General features: G+C 34.4%; 3 protein-coding genes across 6 annotated transcripts; 1 reads left to right on the top strand and 2 right to left on the bottom strand.

Annotated features, from left to right (window-relative positions):
• The first annotated feature begins 849 nt into the window (after window positions 1-849).
• Window positions 850-6,570, top strand: LOC111385127 (soluble inorganic pyrophosphatase 4). Of its 4 annotated transcripts, none has more exons than XM_023009506.1 (9): window positions 850-944; window positions 2,939-3,029; window positions 3,105-3,133; window positions 4,495-4,560; window positions 4,633-4,740; window positions 5,227-5,292; window positions 5,369-5,489; window positions 5,636-5,717; window positions 6,246-6,570. In XM_023009506.1, the coding sequence occupies exons 2-9, from the start codon at window positions 2,939-2,941 to the stop codon at window positions 6,286-6,288; spliced, it is 606 nt and encodes a 201-aa protein (XP_022865274.1). In that variant the 5' UTR covers window positions 850-944; the 3' UTR covers window positions 6,289-6,570. The 4 variants fall into 4 exon arrangements, with proteins under 4 accessions (XP_022865274.1, XP_022865272.1, XP_022865273.1 ...); XM_023009504.1 differs by having other exon boundaries at window positions 861-944; window positions 2,892-3,029; XM_023009505.1 differs by lacking the exon at window positions 850-944 and adding an exon at window positions 964-1,151.
• Window positions 6,571-7,063: 493 nt separating this feature from the next.
• LOC111385126 (histone H2B.9) lies at window positions 7,064-7,726 on the bottom strand. The gene has a single exon (XM_023009501.1). It carries the CDS (start codon window positions 7,665-7,667, stop codon window positions 7,272-7,274), a length of 396 nt encoding a protein of 131 aa, XP_022865269.1. The 5' UTR covers window positions 7,668-7,726; the 3' UTR covers window positions 7,064-7,271.
• Window positions 7,727-13,660: 5,934 nt separating this feature from the next.
• On the bottom strand, window positions 13,661-14,909 carry LOC111385130 (histone H2A). Its single transcript, XM_023009509.1, has 2 exons — window positions 14,576-14,909; window positions 13,661-14,132 (listed from the first exon to the last, which is right to left on the bottom strand). The coding sequence occupies exons 1-2, from the start codon at window positions 14,783-14,785 to the stop codon at window positions 13,890-13,892; spliced, it is 453 nt and encodes a 150-aa protein (XP_022865277.1). The 5' UTR covers window positions 14,786-14,909; the 3' UTR covers window positions 13,661-13,889.
• Window positions 14,910-18,022: the final 3,113 nt, after the last annotated feature.

The raw sequence follows: 18,022 nt of genomic DNA, 5'->3' as shown, positions 1-18,022 counted from the left end.
CACTTTTTGTATAATTTTTTTATATTGTCAATTCAAAGGCGTGTAGAGTATTTAAATTTTATGAGGGCAAAAAGGTCCAAAAATGATAATCTTGAAAATTTTTTGAAAAAAATGATATTTTTCAAAATACAAAAACAAAAATTGACATGGAGAGAAATGGTACGGCGAATTTTTCTCATCTTGAATTTGGAAAGAAATGGTATTTTACTTTTCCGTTTTCCCTATGCTCTAGAGGAGTTAATTGTTCCAATGGTCACTGAATTTAGGTCCATTTTTTTTGTTGGCTGCTAAAGTTTAAAATGTCGAGTTTTGTAACTGAACTTAGTTTCATATCTTCGATTGCTCATTGAAATTTAAAATGTCGAGTTTTAATCACTAAACTTTGAAAAATATTGTACATTACTCACTGAACTTTAGAAAATATTGTTTATTACTTACTGTAAATTCGATATTTTTTAAAATTCAACAGTTATACTAGTAAGTAATGTATGGTATATTTCAAAATTTAGTGAGTAATGTACAATATTTTTCAAAATTTATTGACAAAAATTTCGATTGCTTACTGAAATTTAAAATATTGAGTTCTGACCACTAAATTTTGAAAAATGTTATACTTTATTCATTGAATTTTGAAAAATGTGGTATATTATTCACTGTAAACTCGATATTTTTCAAAGTTCAATAATTATGTTAGTGAGTTACTTACGACATATTTCAAAATTCGATGAGTAATATATAACGTATTTTAAAATTCAATAATCAAAATTCGATATTTTAAATTTCAATAACCAATAAAAAAACATGATTATATTGGAACAAGCGCTTCCTTTACTCCATAAATACACTGAACTTGTCTTCGTCTTTACGTTGAATTTTCTCTTCGAGATCTTTACTTTTTTGTCTTCAACCTACGTTCTCCGTTTTCTCTTTTTAAATCATTTTAGGTACGTTTCATTTAATCTTTCTGGGATTCTGTTTTCGTTCTGTTCCGTGCTTTTTTCTTTCTTTTCTTTCTTTTTTTTTGCATATATGCTGCACGTTTCCGAAGATTTTGTATATAGATATGTGCATTTTTTTGTTCTCGTCAAGAATTAGTTGTACCAGGACGAAATTTTAACACTTCGTGATCGATGCAAGCTCACACGGCTCTAGTTAGTGAATTTCTGTTTATGTTTAGGCTTATTTTGTTCGATTTCGATAGATATTTCGTATACAGGAACGGTCATGTTCACCTGCATAAGCGAGTGTTCTTTCTATTTTGATCGTTCCGTATTCGTGAGGTGGTTTGATGTTTTAACTTTTTTATTATTATACTTGCAAAAATACTCCCCTTTGCACACTTGTAAATATGTGAAATTCTGTAAACTTTAGTTTCGAGCTGATATGTGTGATCCCATTGTATTCATTTGTGCTTTCAGTGCAAAACATGGCAGCTTTTTTCTTCTCCCTTACGAATACTCTATCTTAGGCTTTTAACGGTTTTTTCCGATTTACTGTTCGAATATTTATTGATAATTCCATAGTTTCGTCTGTGCCTGAATGATAAGTGTTATAGCAACAAATGACAAGTCGTTTGATATTATGGTACAAACAAGAGGTTATAACTTGTTCGATTTCAAAGGTTTTTTCCCCGTAGATTGCAAGCAATTTTTACCCCTTTTTTACCATTAGTGTTGTTGCAATTCCATCAGAATATTTTTTTGTTCTACTTAATCTATTCTTCCTTTTTATCTGAAAAACATACCTAATTGTATATATATATCATCACACAGACAATATTATTGTGCCTTCTTATCATATAAAGTAGATCACTTGTGCAATCTGGATTGTAAAGTTAAGCCCCTATTTGATGGAGACTAAAATTAGATTTTTAGTAAATTTTAATTTTAATAAAAGTTGATGAATGAGTGGTTGAAAAGTTGTGGGACCCATGAAATATGTGGTTAAAATTCATTGTTAACTTTGACTTAAATTAAAATCTGAATTTTAATCTGTAACAAACATGGGCTAAATAATGATTTTTGGATTTTGTGGATCACCTGATGTAAAAACTTAATATGTTAGTGAGGCTGCATGTTATAACATTATAATTTTGTTTTCAACACGCCCTCGTGTTTAGTCGGGGTTCATTTTTTCATCAAAGCGTTAACACGTGCAAACAGGATTTGGGGTAGAAAAATTATTATTCCTTGTATATAAGTTCACAATATATATATTAATTTACAGTATATATGTGGTAATAAATGAAAGTAATGCGATCAAATCGCCCAAATCTAAGTAATTTGATCAATTCTCTGCAATCTAGGATTTTCCTCCAATTTCAGTATTTCAATTTTTAAAAATTTCCTATAGCTGCTTCATAAACTATGCAATGGAAACCAATTTATTCAACATGTAGATGATTTTGTAATCTATTAATATGTGAGTAGAAATTTGTTCTGTTTGTAGTTTTGAGTTATAGGCTTATAGCTTATTCTCCATAGAGCATGATAGTGTTGTTGTTCTTATTTCACCTGTTCCACTGCAAGCCTTATTAGCATTAGATTGGCCAAGTAAGCACATATGGTTTTGAAAAGGAAGAGGATTTATGACTTAGAATGCAACAAACAAAGAACTAAAATTATAAAAGAAGGGGAAAGGAAGAAGAATAAGAGAAGAGAAGTGGATATTAGGGGGAGAACATATGTTTGTAAATAGTCAAGTTTAAGTATTACATTGCATAGACCGTCATTGAAACTATAATAAACTGAAGTGAGCTGATCTAAATCAAACTATCTTTTCCTAATCCACTAAGAATATCTTTTATCTTCATTCACCATCATTTCAATTCCTATGTGATTTTTAAAATGAAGAGAGACGTTTAATCCATATTTTTGATATGCAACTTGGAGTTATGACACCACCTATTGAGACACCAAATAAAACTCTCTACCCTCAGATGTCATCACATCCACCTCTTAATGAAAGGATACTCTCCTCCATGAGCAGGAAAACAGTGGCTGCCCATCCTTGGCATGATCTTGAGATAGGTAAATTACAATTCCTAGATTGTAAAATCTAGACTAGTGTGCTAGAGCTTAATATGTCTTTATTATTATTTGCAGGACCTGGAGCCCCAACAGTTTTCAACTGTGTAAGGACATTGAATTCTCTCTAGGTCTTTACATAGTTATTTGTTGGTCTAAAATAGAGAAACTAACTAAAGTTGAAAAATGCCTTATGAGCCCCCGTTTGGCCCCCATTCTCCTTCTCATTCTTTCTCTCTCACTCTTATTTTCAACCATACAATTTTCCATAAAATAATATTATCCCCAAATCAAAAATTTTTCGTTCTTTTTCAACCACACATTTTTCAAAAAAACACTATTCCCACCATTAAAATTTGAAAAGAATGGGGCCAAACGGGGGCTGATTCTATGCTTTCAGCTTGAATAAATGTGAATATCATCTTATGGTTAAACAGTTGGTAAGTCGTAACATTTTAGATGAAATAACCTTATCTGATAAGCATGCCAATCTGGTTTTAGGCTTGAACTTGTTACCCTTAAATAAAAGAGAAACATGTAACTTGCCTCACTGAAATTGTCTAAGCTTTTTTCCGAGCTGACTTTTGAAAAAATGTTTTGCTATTTCACTCCATCAAATTTCTCATTTTTTCCCCATTTGTTTTGATTCCATTCTATGATAATTTTGATCCACCTCTATTAACCCCTTTTTTATCTTTTATAGATTTTTTTTTCATTTTTTTTCTCTTCATTGGATATATCCAGTTTGAAATTTTGTCAATCAATCTAAGTCTACTTTGTTATTGATGCCTCTTTTAGCCATGTGACCAATATTTTGATTTTCAATTTTGTGTCCTGGTCACTCCCATTCTGACATTATTACTGCAAAAATAAATATTGTTGGATAAAATGTTATCAAACCTATGCAATTCACTCTATTGCTGTAACAAATAAATGCAGTTTGCTTGAAATAGTTATCATGTCACATTTAAGTTTTGGGTGCCAGATGCAATTATACTAAAATACTTCTCACATTTTTAATGAAATTGCATCTTTTTTCTACTATTACAAGAGTTGATTCTTAAAATTGCTAATAATCACCCGACTCTGCTCCACATTTTCATGTAAACATGTCAACTGAGTATTATTTGGATCAAATGTCCTTTGGTATTTTCTTTATGCTTATATATTCTGTCTAGTTAATGGATTTTGCTTGCTTCTCAGAAAGAAAATAAAATTGCTTTTAGGTTAATGAGCTGATTCATTGGTACTTTGTAATTTACATTCATTTTGACTTCTAATGTGAATTTCTTTCACTGAAGTGGATTAGTTGATAACCATCTACTATCATTATGCTTTCTTTTATGGAAGTTTTAGAGCTGAGATGAGTTTGCTGCTTGTCTTCCCTTTTCTCAGCTGATGAATTTGTGGAGAACATTGGTATATTTTGTATTTAAGGAACTCAAATAAACTAGGTTAATACCTGCAGGTGATCGAGATTAGTAAGGGAAGTAAGGTGAAATATGAACTTGACAAGAAAACTGGTCTAATCAAGGTACCTGGTGCATAAACTTCTAATGCAAGCTGTAATAAAATTGTGAGTTCTGAAATGCTTATGCTACTGCAGGTTGATCGCGTTCTTTACTCATCAGTTGTATACCCTCATAATTATGGTTTCATTCCTCGTACTCTTTGTGAGGACAATGACCCTATGGATGTATTGGTCATCATGCAGGTATGCTCTTTCATCTGGAATTTTTTTGCTAGTACTCCAAAATATTTGTGATTTGTGGATGTAAAAAGGATGCCTGCAATAATTTGATAAGATGTATGTGACAAGTACACCTTAAACCTGGGATAATTTTCAAATTTTAGTGATCGAACAGCTACCAAGATGAATGCATAAGGTGCCCACCTAATTTTTGAGAAAAGAGAAGTTCAGAAGATAATGTGCTAGACTAAAGGCTTTTAAAAATACAAATTTGTATCCGAGCTTAACATAAATTTCAAATGGAAAAATGTATTAATCTGACCAACTAATATTAACTTTTGCCTGCTTTTATGCTGCACACATGGATGTATTTGATATACTCAACATACTCAATATCTTGCAGATGGTTTTTTCAAACTCTGATTTCTTAAATGTTTTTAACTTTTGATGACATTGTTTTTTCATGCATGCGACTTTTCTTGATGCCCAACCATATGGATACATAAACAGGAACCAGTTGTTCCAGGGTGCTTTCTCAGGGCAAAAGCAATAGGCCTAATGCCCATGATTGATCAAGTACGTATTATATTTTACATGTAAATGATATTCATTTTTATTGTTCAGAGAAATATGAGTTTGCCTTGGAACACAGGGAGAGAAAGACGACAAAATAATTGCTGTCTGTGCCGATGACCCTGAATATCGGCACTACACAGACATAAAAGAGCTTCCACCTCATCGTTTGGCTGAAATTCGTCGATTCTTTGAAGATTGTATCCTTTCAAATCAGAACATAAATTCTATATAGCATAAACTTTCTATTTTGCCAAAAAGTTCTTATTTCATTATTTAGTGTGTTATGAATTCGCAGCGTCGTCAGTATCAACGATATGAACATTTTCTCTTAACACTTGATCAGACAAGAAAAATGAGAACAAGGATGTTGCAGTTGATGATTTTCTGCCAGCAACAAAGGCCTATGAAGCTATCCAGCGTTCCATGTAAGTGGTGATGAACATCATTCATCCCCTTTTTGCCGTTTCAAAATATGAGTTAAACAGTGCAACGAAAAATGTTACTAAAACATATCTATAAAGAGAGAACATTTTTGCCTTCATATAGATTTATAAGAGGAAACATGCAAAGAAATAAATAACCTAACTTCACTCTCCTACAACGTATAGCATAAATTCAAATAAGGGGTACATATAGCTTAACATATGCAAACATAAAAATATCTCCCCCTTCCATTCTCGTGTTTCACTATTTTTTACGATGCTTGTACTATTTGCTACTGAAGTAAATATAGCTCTAGAACTCATTGTCAGTCTTTTTGACAATTTTTTTGCCCATGATCAAGTGGCTTTTATCCGAAGATTATTGATTTCATCACGTGATCATGGACATACGATGGACTTGCTACAATTCTGTCAATTGTCATTTGCTGTCATGTCCTTGTAACTTTGGATGCCAGTATGCCACCGTTGTCATTTGAGTTTGATCGGGTACATATTTTTCTTAATGTACAGGAGCCTCTATGCAGACTACATAGTGGAGAACTTACGACGCTAGTTTGTTCTCTTCTTGCAATCAATGGGCGAACCATGAAGCTCATATTACTAGACGAATAGTTATCTATACTATATCATGATGATCATGAAAAACTACAATTACTATTACAACGTTGAACCAAATACAAAGTAACAAATATTTGTCTGTCAATGCAATTTTCTATTGTATGATCTTCCCGTTTGAAAGACTGCCACTGTGTATAAAGATTAGGATTAAGTTTTGATGAACAACATATCATGCACCTTGACATTTATATCAGCATGAAGCTCAAATTAATTTTGACATAATGAAGAAATGATACAATCGTTTCTTGTCATTCTACTTAACAAATCAGGTTCCATGCAATATGCTCTTGTGATGCAGCAAGAAACACGAAATAGTACAAACGCAAAAACAAAGCTCGTTGATTCCGAAGGAATATTGAGCATATAACTATAAATACTAGAATTTTCGCTTGGATTCGAACCCATGGCTGATGATAGAACTAGAATAGATTGTTGATTTGGTTGAACATTGTGAACACACGACATTGCTTAAATACCGAATCTGGTTGGTTAGCAGTGGAGTCTTCAAAATGAGAGACACCCCTAGTCATCAATTTTCTTACCATCGATTTAAGTTAATATTGTTCAAGAAAATTGATGACTATTAGGCATGTACTTTGATTCTTAAGATAGTTTTCTCTGTGAGTGATGTTCTACAAATCATCTACATTTCATTTTATACAAGGTAGAGACATAGTTTTCAATGTAATTGAACTCGGAGAAAATTCTCACAGTAAGTTGTATTGAATATGAAGTCAATTGTCATATGATTAATTTCTGCATAATGCTTGGAATTGATTGCACTTCTTGCTGCCTGTGTGAGATCCATAAATAAACCTAATTTCTTACAGATCAATTCAAAAAATGAAATAAAAAACAGATCAACTAAGCTCTATAATTTCTCCAATCAACAACATAGAGAGAAACATTAATGTTATTCTAAGAACTTGTAAATTTCGTAACAGCTTTGGTACCTTCAGAAACCGCATGTTTCGCCAACTCGCCCGGTAAAACAAGCCTTACAGCAGTCTGGATCTCACGAGAGGTGATCGTAGGTTTCTTGTTGTAGCGAGCCAATCGCGACGATTCCATTGCGAGCTTCTCAAAAATGTCATTGATGAAACTGTTCATGATTCCCATGGCCTTACCGGAAATTCCAATGTCTGGATGCACCTGCTTCAGAACCTTGAATATATAGATTTTGTATGTTTCGCTGCTCTTCTTGATCTTTTTCTTCTTCTTACCATCGGCACTGGGCCCGCCTTCCTTCGAGATCTTCTTCTCCGCCGTCACCGGCTTCTTCTCTGCCGGCTTTTTCTCCGCCTTCGGTGCCATTAAGAATGAATGGATGAAGGTTTGAAAATACAATTTGAATGACAATTAGAAGGCGCTTTAGGTTGTTGGTAGGGAGGCGGATTGTTTATATATAGAATAATAGCGGATTCCCATTGGCTGATAGAGTGTGTTGCGGATCCATGACTTGGCTTTTCTTTGTCCGTTAGATTAGGATTTCGGGGTTATGTATGTGGGATAATTTCGTTGCCAAGCTGGATATTGTAAGAAATGGGACCATTAACTCAACTACTGGCCACTTCGCAAGCCAATTCGTGTGGCTCATGAGTCAACAAGCATCTCAAGCGGGATTTTTGGTCTAGGCTTAGCCCGCTAGTCGTTTCCAAGTCTAGCCGAGCGATGAACGACTCATCACAATTCTCATTCCTAAGTGTGCATTTTATTAGAAAGAGATAGAAATGAGTGGTGAGTGATACTTATGGTCCATGTGTGTTTTAAAAATGAAGTTTGATTATTTATAAAAAATTGAATAAATTGCACTTAGTGTCCTTTGCATTTGAAGGTTATGATGATATATTCCCAACCTTTGATTTCAAGCACTTGGGTCCCAAAACTTTCAAATATTTGGTTCTTTTTAGATGGAAAAATTAGATTGGCCTTTAAAATGTCAAATTTTAAATAAAATGAACCATATACCATTAGTTTGATTAAAAAGATTAATGTTAAACGTACAGAAGAGGGATTCACATAACCCCTCCACATCAGACACATGGGGTCCACCCCATGAAATTAAAATATTGCCAAAAAACCTCACCCAACCCACCTCTTATGTTTGATCTCTCGATTAAAAATAAATAAAGAAAAGAAACAAAAATATATCTCATCATCTTATCCGCGATCCAAGTGCACCTCACGTCGCCTCATCATCATCTCCTTCCACCCTACTATTGGATGGGATTTATTTTTCTATGAACTGATTCTTAAATAGTAGAGGCAAATTAGGCAAAGACAAAATAAGTGCACATTAATACATCCAATTTCAAGTGCTCATATTGTGAAAAAATCATAAGCAAGAGCTCTCTAGTCACTCGCACCTCGTACATTGCTTATTCCAGCCTGTTTTGAATTCTCATTTTTTGGTATGACATTACTCATAGCGGTAATTGGAAACTTTAATAGTAAAAATATATATTATTGATTTGAGTTGAATACTTTCTATTGATCTTTGAATTTGGTGGTATAGCGCGTCAACTGAATTCTAGCATCTTCCATCCCACGAATATGTTATTTTCACGCTTGATCACATGTTTTAGAGCACAAACCACGATACCTCTCCAAGTAGGAAAATGGAGGTGTAGTGATTGTGTGCACTTCGACATTAGAATCAAAGGTCAATTGAAACACAAGTACATGAGAATAATTTTGGCATGGGAAAAACTCGCAAACACGAGAATTTGGAAAGAAAGTCAAAGTTTAGAAAGACCAAGATCGAATTTCCTAGACTCTGAATCCTCTTCATGTGAGAAATAGCTTGAGTATTTATAGGCAAAAGGCATTGGGTGAGAGGCCACTTAGATGCGTGATATGTGGTTTCATCTCAACAACTTATTTGTGTCATTTCAGAAGCGTTACTTCTAGCCATCATAAACATGTGGCGACTTTTCCCTCCAAAGTAAAGTAACGAAGATTTTGCTGCAAGCACCTTTGTATGTTATCAAATCAATCACTTCGGCAACGGATTGCCACTTGCCAAGTCACTTGGGAAGGGAATCAAGGGATCAACCTCATATGGCTCGAACTCAAGAGGTCTATTTCATAAAGCAAATGTTGAGCCTCCTCCCATTACCTTGGAGTAAAGGGTCGAAGCTACAACTTCGTTTGATGCCTTGGAGCTAAAGTCATCTGAGGCCCAAAGGTGGCAGTGGCAATGGTGAGGCTTTGCATCGTCTTGTATGGTGTCACCTCCGAGGCCTTGGATTGGCCTAAAGAGGTTCTGCTAGGGGTGGCAAATGGGTCGAGTGGCTCGTCGGCTCGCGAAAACGGAGCTCATGGGTGGCTCGAGCTCATAAAAAACGAGCCCGAACGCGAGCCGACCCAATTCGGTGGGTGAACCGAGCCCGCTTGGCTCACACAAAAACGAGCCGTTTGCAGCGAGCCAACGAGCGGCTCGTTTGGAAGCTCTTATGAAAATGTGACCGTTTCGGTCACTTTATGAACGGTCATTGACTTTTTGTCAGTGACCGTTTCAGTCCCTCATTTATTTATTTATTTTTTTTCCTTTTTTTGACCGTTAACGGTCACTGAATTTTTTCAGTTTCAGTGACCGTTTTGGTCCTTAAATTTTTTTTTCCTTTTCTTCTATAAATAGCCACAAATTCTTTTACAATTCTCTCAACTCTCAATTATCTTTCTCTCAAGTTTCTTGTATTGTGTTGATAACTTGCAATTTTTATATACATTTATACAATATCCAATTCTCATTTCTCAGTTCTCACTATATTTATTGAAATTTCATCCAATTTTTATTTCTCACTACATTTATACAATTATTCTTCTACTAGTTATTACTTATTACAACTAAACAAATGGATTCACGCTCATTTGTCGAAAACTTGTTCGGTGTGGGAGGAAACAAATCGCCTATGACACCGCAAAGTCAATTTCAGAATCAATTTGAAGGTCTAAATGACGTACCCCTACCTGAAAATATTTCAGATTTAGATCTTCATCATCATGTAAGCGGCAATCCAAATTTATCCAATTAATTTGGATGATGTTGACGTTCCCAAAGAGGAATACAATCAGAAAGAAGAGGTTGAATTAAACACTCCTGATGCGAGAGGAAAGCGAAAGGGGGAAAAACAAGCAAAATGTTGGGATCACTTTAAGTTGATTTCAACGGAAAAAATCGTCAATGGAGTCTAAGAATCCAAAGCAGTATGTAAATACTGCCAACAAAGATTGGCATGGCAAAGAGAAATTGGTACCACCCATCTCAACTGTCATTACAAAGTATGTGCGGCCAAACACTGACTTATTCCAGGCTGTCAAACACAATTGCAATTTGGCAGTCCAGACGCCGATGGTTCTATTGCACCCCTATCCACATGGGTGTATTCGGAGGAGAAAACTCGGACCAGGATGGTGAAGCTTGTTGCTGGTGCTGAGTTGCCTTTGGCATTAATTGACAACCAACACTACGTCTCGTATGTGAAAGAATATCTACAGCCAAGGTACATTTGGGTAAGTCGAAACACTCGTCGTTCTGATACAATACAGTATTTTACTTCAACAAAACAACAATTAATTATGAATTTGCAAAAATATGAGGGTGCCATATCTTTAACTTCAGATATATAGGAAGATATTAATAAAAGAGCATATATAGCTACAACTGCACATTATATAGACCCACTTTGGTGCATGTATAAAAAAATTATTACTTTTAGAATTATTGAGTTTTCTCACAATGCTAATAATATATTTAATGCTATTATTAGTATTGTTAGAGAATATCATTGCGAAAGTAAAATTCGTTCATTTACTTTCGATAATGCTAGTGTTAATAAAGTAGTTGCTGAAAAATTGCATAGGGTACTACAACCTGATTTTGGTAGATATTTGTTTCATATTTGTTGTGTATGTCATATTTTGAATTTAATTGTCCAAAATGGTTTAAAATATATAAAGGCTGAACTTCAAAATATTAGGAACGCACTAATATATATATCACAATCTCTCCTAGTAGAAAACAAACATTTGAGGATTATTGTACCGAAATAAAAGTGCAAAATACTAAAATATTTGTTAGCGATGTAGGTCATAGGTAGAACTCTACTTACTTGTTGTTAAAGTCATGTGAAGCTTTTAAACATTTAATAACTAACTTTTATAACAATAGACATGTTAGAAGTGATGACGAGGGTATGTTAACTGAACGTGATTGGTATTTAGCTTTGAAAGTTAAAAAATTTTTGACATCTTTTTATGAAACCAATAAGTTTTTTCGGCCGTTTACTATCCCACCAGCTGTATGGTGCTTGGACGTCTTTATATAATTGCAAAAACATTTCATAAATACAGAAATGACCCTGATTTTAGTGAAATTATAATTGCTATGGAATTAAAATTTAGAAAATATTGGGAAGATTTGCCCATGTTATTTCCTTTAGCATGCGTGATGCAACCCCGATATAATTTATCGAGAACTAAATATATAATTGATCAAATTTCAAACGCCTTAACATTTGATACACCTGTCACATATAGAAATTTAGAGCAAACATTATGTAAAATGTATGAATTATATGCAAACCGAATGGGTACCAATATTAGTCGGGTACCATCTGCACCTACTCCTTCCACTGAAATTGAAGAAGAAGATACGAAAATATTTAATTTATTTCAAGGCATTAATTCGTATAGATTTGATTCATCTACAATGTGTTCATCTACTACCACTGCCATGTCATCACCATCTGTATCTCATTCTCATCATACATTTATAGGCTCAAGTCATAATGCATTGCCTGCTAAATTAATTGATTATTTCAACCAGAATATGTCAACAGATAAAATAATTAAAAAAAATTCAGACGAAGTAATTGAATTCTGGCGAAGGTATAAACGACGTTGGCCAGTTATATCTGCGATTGCAAAAGATCTGCTAGCACCTCCGATTAGCACTGTTGCTTCGGAGTCTGCTTTTAGTGCAGATAAGAGAGTTTTGAGCGAGGTTAAGAGCTGACTGAAAGAAGATATTTTAGAAGCCTTAATGTGCATTAAAGATTGGCAGGACGCTCATAATATACCGAAATTCCATGTCGTCAAGTAAGTAATATTTGATTTAATTATATTAATGAAATTTTTCTTTTTTTATCGTTACTTTTAATTTTCTTTAAAAAATTTTATACGCTACAAAAAATTGTTCGTGTACAATTTTTAACTCCGCCTACTGAAAATTTAAGGAGCTAGTCCCAAGCCCAGATAAATGGGGAGGGTTTATATTTTATCTATTTTAAAAAAGAAAATAAAGCTTTCATATTTATTTTTTCTATCTCTTTTAGTTAAAAAAAATTACTTTTTTATTTTTCAAATTACCTATTTGTTCTATAAAAATAATAATAATAAAATTAAATTAAAAATGACGTCTACTCGCGAGCCGGGCTCGGCTCGGCCGTCAAGCTTGTGCTCGTTATGAAACGAGTCGAGCTCGTGGTTCGCGGCTCGGCCCATTGACATCCCTAGGTTCTGCATCCCTTCGATCCTAGCGAAGTCCTGGAGGTTCTAGCCTAGCGAGGCTGACGATGGCCTCTTTGAATAGCTAGCATCAACATGGCATGCCAAATGGAAAGAGGTGCAGCACTTTTAGTTCAAAAACTGTTATTGAGAAAAAAAGGGAGTTCATAGAATGAATTGAGGTGAATACTTCATTGATCAGTTGCATTATGAGGTAACGCCTACACTGCTACTGCAAGTTAGAGAAACGGTATCGAGTTTTCAGATTGCTTCAATACATTGTAATTCTTTCCCTAAATTCTTCCTAAACCAGTTGATCAGAATTGTAAGACACTGCCCAATTGAAGGACCAAGCTACAGCAACAAGACTTACAACCTCCCTGACCGAACCCACAAATGGGGAGTGTCAACCTTCCTGTTATTTTAGCAAAATTCTAAATTGAATTATTTCAATTATCATTATCGTTCTATAGTATACATCCCTTCAGATGCTTTACATGTTATGAGCCATGAAATAGCCCTGGAATAAATTGTGGAAGGTTATAAACTTAGAAATTCAGAGATGATCTTGAGTCTAACCAAATGAATACTCATTTTCAATCTTGCATTTATACAATAAAATATTTTACATATAAATCTAAAATTTTAACCATGCATTATCCAAAAATCGCTATTTAAATTTTGAAGAGTTCATTTTCTCGAAATAATGACCATCATACACAAAAATGTAGTCAATAAATACTTAAATATTCTAAGCTAAGTGGAGAATCCCACTACATCATAGTGGACAAAAAACAGACCAGAATGAAGAAATTCACTTATAATTCATTCCATCCACAGAGAAATTGCAAAATGAGACTGAGAAATTAAGAACAACAGTTTACCAGAAGCAGCAGAATGAAAAGTACAATGGTTCTAGGTATAAACAGGCTTGCTTACATACCAACAACAGTAGAACAAATTACATACAAACTAACTGAAAGAGAAACCAAGTCAATTAAATTCAATAATAGCTGCCCCCAAAGATTAGGCCTTCTTGGGAGATTTAGTTGCCTTGGTAGGGGATTTTGTAGGCTCCTTCCCGGCCTTCTCAGATTTCTTGGGCAGAAGTACTGGATTGATGTTTGGTAGCACTCCTCCATAAGCAATTGTCACTCCGGCTAGAAGTTTTCCGAGCTCCTCATCGTTCCTCACGGCGAGTAGCACATGCCTTGGTATGATCCTGTTTTTCTTGTTATCTCTGGCTGCGTTGCCAGCCAATTCCAAAACCTGGAACAGAATTTCAATGAATTCACATTTTTTTCTTCAAGGGGATAAATTCATCTATATTTTATATTGTCACAATGATGTTTTGTTTACGATTACTCTTGTAGTTGAGATTAGAGAGATTAGGGCATATGTAATGAACCTAAAGTTAACCCTAAATCCAGGTGCTTAATCTAATTTCTCCAAAGGTAACCATCTACACAACAGAGAGATATTGACTCGTGTAATTCAAGAAAACCAGCTCAAATCAAGCACATAATTTTAATAAGACAGTTCAATTACTGTTCTTCTCTAATTAATTAGTACCAGTTAACTTGCCAAAAAGCTAAGGATTCAACAAAACTCACGAAGTACATAATAATTCAACATAAAAATTACCTTTACAACAATAATCCATATAAAATTTGAAATGCAAGCAAATATTGAGGTGACAAGAGTTTTCATACCTCAGCAGCAAGGTACTCGAGGACAGCAGCCATATAAACCGGAGCTCCAGTACCGACACGCTGCGAATAGCGACCTTTCTTCAAGTACCGGCCGATCCTGCCGACCGGAAACTGTAGACCGGCCTTGACGGAGCGAGAAACAGGCTTCTTCTTTGGGCCGCCACCCCTTCTCCCTCCCGCTCCCTTCTTCAGTTTACCACCAGTATCCATTACAAATTCTATTCACTGCAAACAGTATCCCTAAAAATGGGTTTTTGTGAATCAAAATAATGCTTGAGATAAAGAGGCAAACTGTGCCTTCCGATCCAATAATGCAGACACTTGGGCGTCGTGAGTGGGTTAAGTAACAAGTGCCTTTGGACTAGGATGGGGTGGGTGAAGTACTTGCAGCGTTGGATTGGATCTTATCAACGGTTGTGAAAGAAAGGAGTGGCTATCCGTGTGCTTTGAAATGGACCAATCAGCCTGAGACATTGTTTAAGGGAATTATACGAAAAGAAAAACGATTGAAATGGTTGAAGAAGTCTTCACCTCATATTTGTAGGGATGTAAATGGATCGGATATGAATCAAATTTGATCTGTTTCGATAATCAAAGAGATATTTGATTATTAAATTCATATCTAATTTGTTATATTATCGAGTATCCGATCCGATAAGCCTATCCAAAATTGAAAAAATTAAAAAGATAAAAATTTTAGGGAAAAATACCAACAACTCTAGGATTAAAGAGTAGTTTTCATAAATAAGGGGGTTAAATTTAAAATTCAAATTTCATGTGTTAATTACAATTATTGATTTAATATTATATCAAATAAATATATTACTAATAATTCAATCCACCACATCCAATCCTTCACTCCCACACACACTACCACTCTCATCCTCTCTCTCTCTCTTGCTTTATATCTCATTCTTCGTCCCCTTTCTCTCTCCCTGACTATATATTTTGTATATCTATCATCAATTCGACAACCACCCACCACGACGATGTCGTGAGAGCTACTGATGATGACTTGCAACTTGCGGTGAGGCGTGCCATCAACAGAAGAAGGCATTCTAAGGTGAATTTCCAACTACCGAGGGATCTACATCTGGTGTCGGATCCATTCAAAGCCTCAGTAGAAAGTGTGAATAAGATGGGATTGGAGGATGATCTGTTCGAGTCTTGTGTTTTTCAAAGTTGTTAGTGGTCCTTCTGTTATGGTGTGATGCCTGTGATGTGGTGGTGGTTAGTATTTGTTAAAGGTGTTGGTGGAAGTGATCGTGATGGTGTTTGTTTTTGTGGATTTGAAGTAAAGGTCGACTGGAGTTGAAAGTGGTAGTGGTGGTGGCGATGAGTGGTCATGGATTGTGGTGTTGGTCTTTGGTGTACGTAGATTTATTTGTGATGATCCTATGTGATTAAATATGTGTTTATTGTGACCGGATGTGACTAACTTTGTCTTCATTGTGACTGTTAGTAACCAGATTAATGGTGAGTCGCAAATTCGACGAATTTGGTCATAGATAGTTACACTAAAGATAAATTTGATCACAATTAGTCACATCTAATACATGTCTGTGATTGTAGTATTTATGGTCATAGATTTGAGTTGAACGTGATAGTAGTGGTGCATTAGAGGTGATGTGTTGGTGACTGGTGGTGGATTGTGTTGTTGTAATGCGGTGTGTGTAGATTTGTTCGTGGTAACCCTCCATGATCAAGTATGTGTTTATTATGACTAGTTGTAACCAATTTTGCATTAATTGTGACTTGTTGTAATTTGGTCACATACCTTCACCGTTAAGATTGATTTTGTTACAAAGTCACATATAAACCAGGTATAGTCACAAACTATAAATTTTATCACAGATAACACCATTAGTCACGAATTCGGTCACCCATAGAGTACTACTACCACTACCACGATTTACGAAAATTTTTCTACAGTGGGGATGGAATGAGGTATTGAGAGAAATTGTTTTCAATTTTTGAAAGATTTTCTACCTGACGTAGGGTGGGGGGTATAAGGTGTTTCGTGGGGATGGGAGTGTAGTATCCAGTTTTTAATGTTTGAAAAATTTATGGGGGATGGGAAGGGGTAGGGTGGTTCCATGAGGATGGGGTGTAATTTTCAATTTTTAATTTCTGAAATTTTTTCGGGAGGTGGGGTCGGTCGAGGGAGTGGTCTAGGGGTGGGGGATATTGTTCATTGAAATGTTATTAATTTGGTAGGAGGGGGTGGTATTATTGGGGTGGGATAATTAATTTTAATTATATATATACTCCCTCCGTCCCAATTATATAGACTTATTTCATTTATCACACGGATTAAGAGTTGAAAAATTAATTTTTGCCAATATTTTTTCCTAGTTTATCCCTATTTAATTTTCAGTATATAGTAATAAATTATTGTTGAAATTAGTAAAGAATTTGAATAATTTAATTTGAAAGAAGAAGAAATGAGAGTTGTTTCATATTTCCAAGAAATAGGAAATGTGTCTATTTAGATGATTTCAAGAAGCTAACATATTAAGTGGGAAAAATCAAGTAAGGGTATATTGGTAAAGGAATAAAACAAAATATTCTAAAATTAGGAAGCATGCCTATATATTTGCGACAAGAGAAAAAGGAAAATTGAAATTAATACCTGAATTTTGAAATAACTTTACAAATTTGTTAGTTTTGAAATGTAATTCTCATATGTGAGAGTTATGTATTGTTCCCAAAATTTTATTTAGTCAACTTCTGGATCGTAGAATTAAAAGGCCAAAATAGCTTTTTAATGTGAAAAGTGAGAAGTTGAGAATAATGAAAGTAATGCCAACTATTGGTTCCGTTGGTTGTTTAATATATAATATAAATTAATTATTATTTTTATGTTATTTTAATTAATAAAAAATTAAATATCTTCAAATACTTCAATTAACAATATTATACTATTATATAATATTATTTATTATTTGAAATTTATGTGTAGAGTACAATACAAGTTTCAAAATGGAAAAAAAAATGTGTGTAATGAATTATGCGATAATATATAAAATATATCACATTATATTAAAAAAAAAATGGATCGGATTGATTTATATACATATTTGCTTCATTTAGTTATCGGATTCGAATCATGATCGAATTATCAAACTGAGACCCTCAATTCATCCCCCATTAATTTCATCGGATTTGGATCGAATTTAAATCAAATTCCAATCTATTGATAACCCTTCCCGTTTGTCTATCATTCTTGAAAAACTCTCTTTTTACACATACTCCAATCTATTGACAACACATATTCTCCTAATAATATTTCACACATAAGTCCCAAAATCTCTTAAAATATATTTATAAATAATTTATTTTCTTTCCCAAGGACCCTCCAACCCCACAACTCCCCATCGAAACCATCACCAAGACTTCGCAACTCATCAACTTGCCCTCATCACCACCACCACCTTCACTCTCACA

This window comes from Olea europaea, unplaced genomic scaffold (assembly GCF_002742605.1).
Source record: "Olea europaea var. sylvestris unplaced genomic scaffold, O_europaea_v1 scaffold309, whole genome shotgun sequence".
Classification (NCBI taxonomy): domain Eukaryota; kingdom Viridiplantae; phylum Streptophyta; class Magnoliopsida; order Lamiales; family Oleaceae; genus Olea; species Olea europaea.
This window is presented reverse-complemented; position numbering and strand designations above follow the sequence as displayed.

Excerpts from the sequence above, each read along its gene's own strand:
- LOC111385127 (XM_023009502.1), top strand. The coding sequence starts at position 2,879 with ATGCAACTTGGAGTTATGACACCACCTATTGAGACACCAAATAAAACT. Across the intron at positions 3,030-3,104 it reads TTGGCATGATCTTGAGATAG|GACCTGGAGCCCCAACAGTT; the intron begins GTAAATTACAAT and ends TATTATTTGCAG. Across the intron at positions 5,490-5,635 it reads TCGTCGATTCTTTGAAGATT|ACAAGAAAAATGAGAACAAG; the intron begins GTATCCTTTCAA and ends ACACTTGATCAG.
- LOC111385126 (XM_023009501.1), bottom strand. The coding sequence starts at position 7,667 with ATGGCACCGAAGGCGGAGAAAAAGCCGGCAGAGAAGAAGCCGGTGACG.
- LOC111385130 (XM_023009509.1), bottom strand. The coding sequence starts at position 14,785 with ATGGATACTGGTGGTAAACTGAAGAAGGGAGCGGGAGGGAGAAGGGGT. Across the intron at positions 14,133-14,575 it reads TCGAGTACCTTGCTGCTGAG|GTTTTGGAATTGGCTGGCAA; the intron begins GTATGAAAACTC and ends ATTCTGTTCCAG.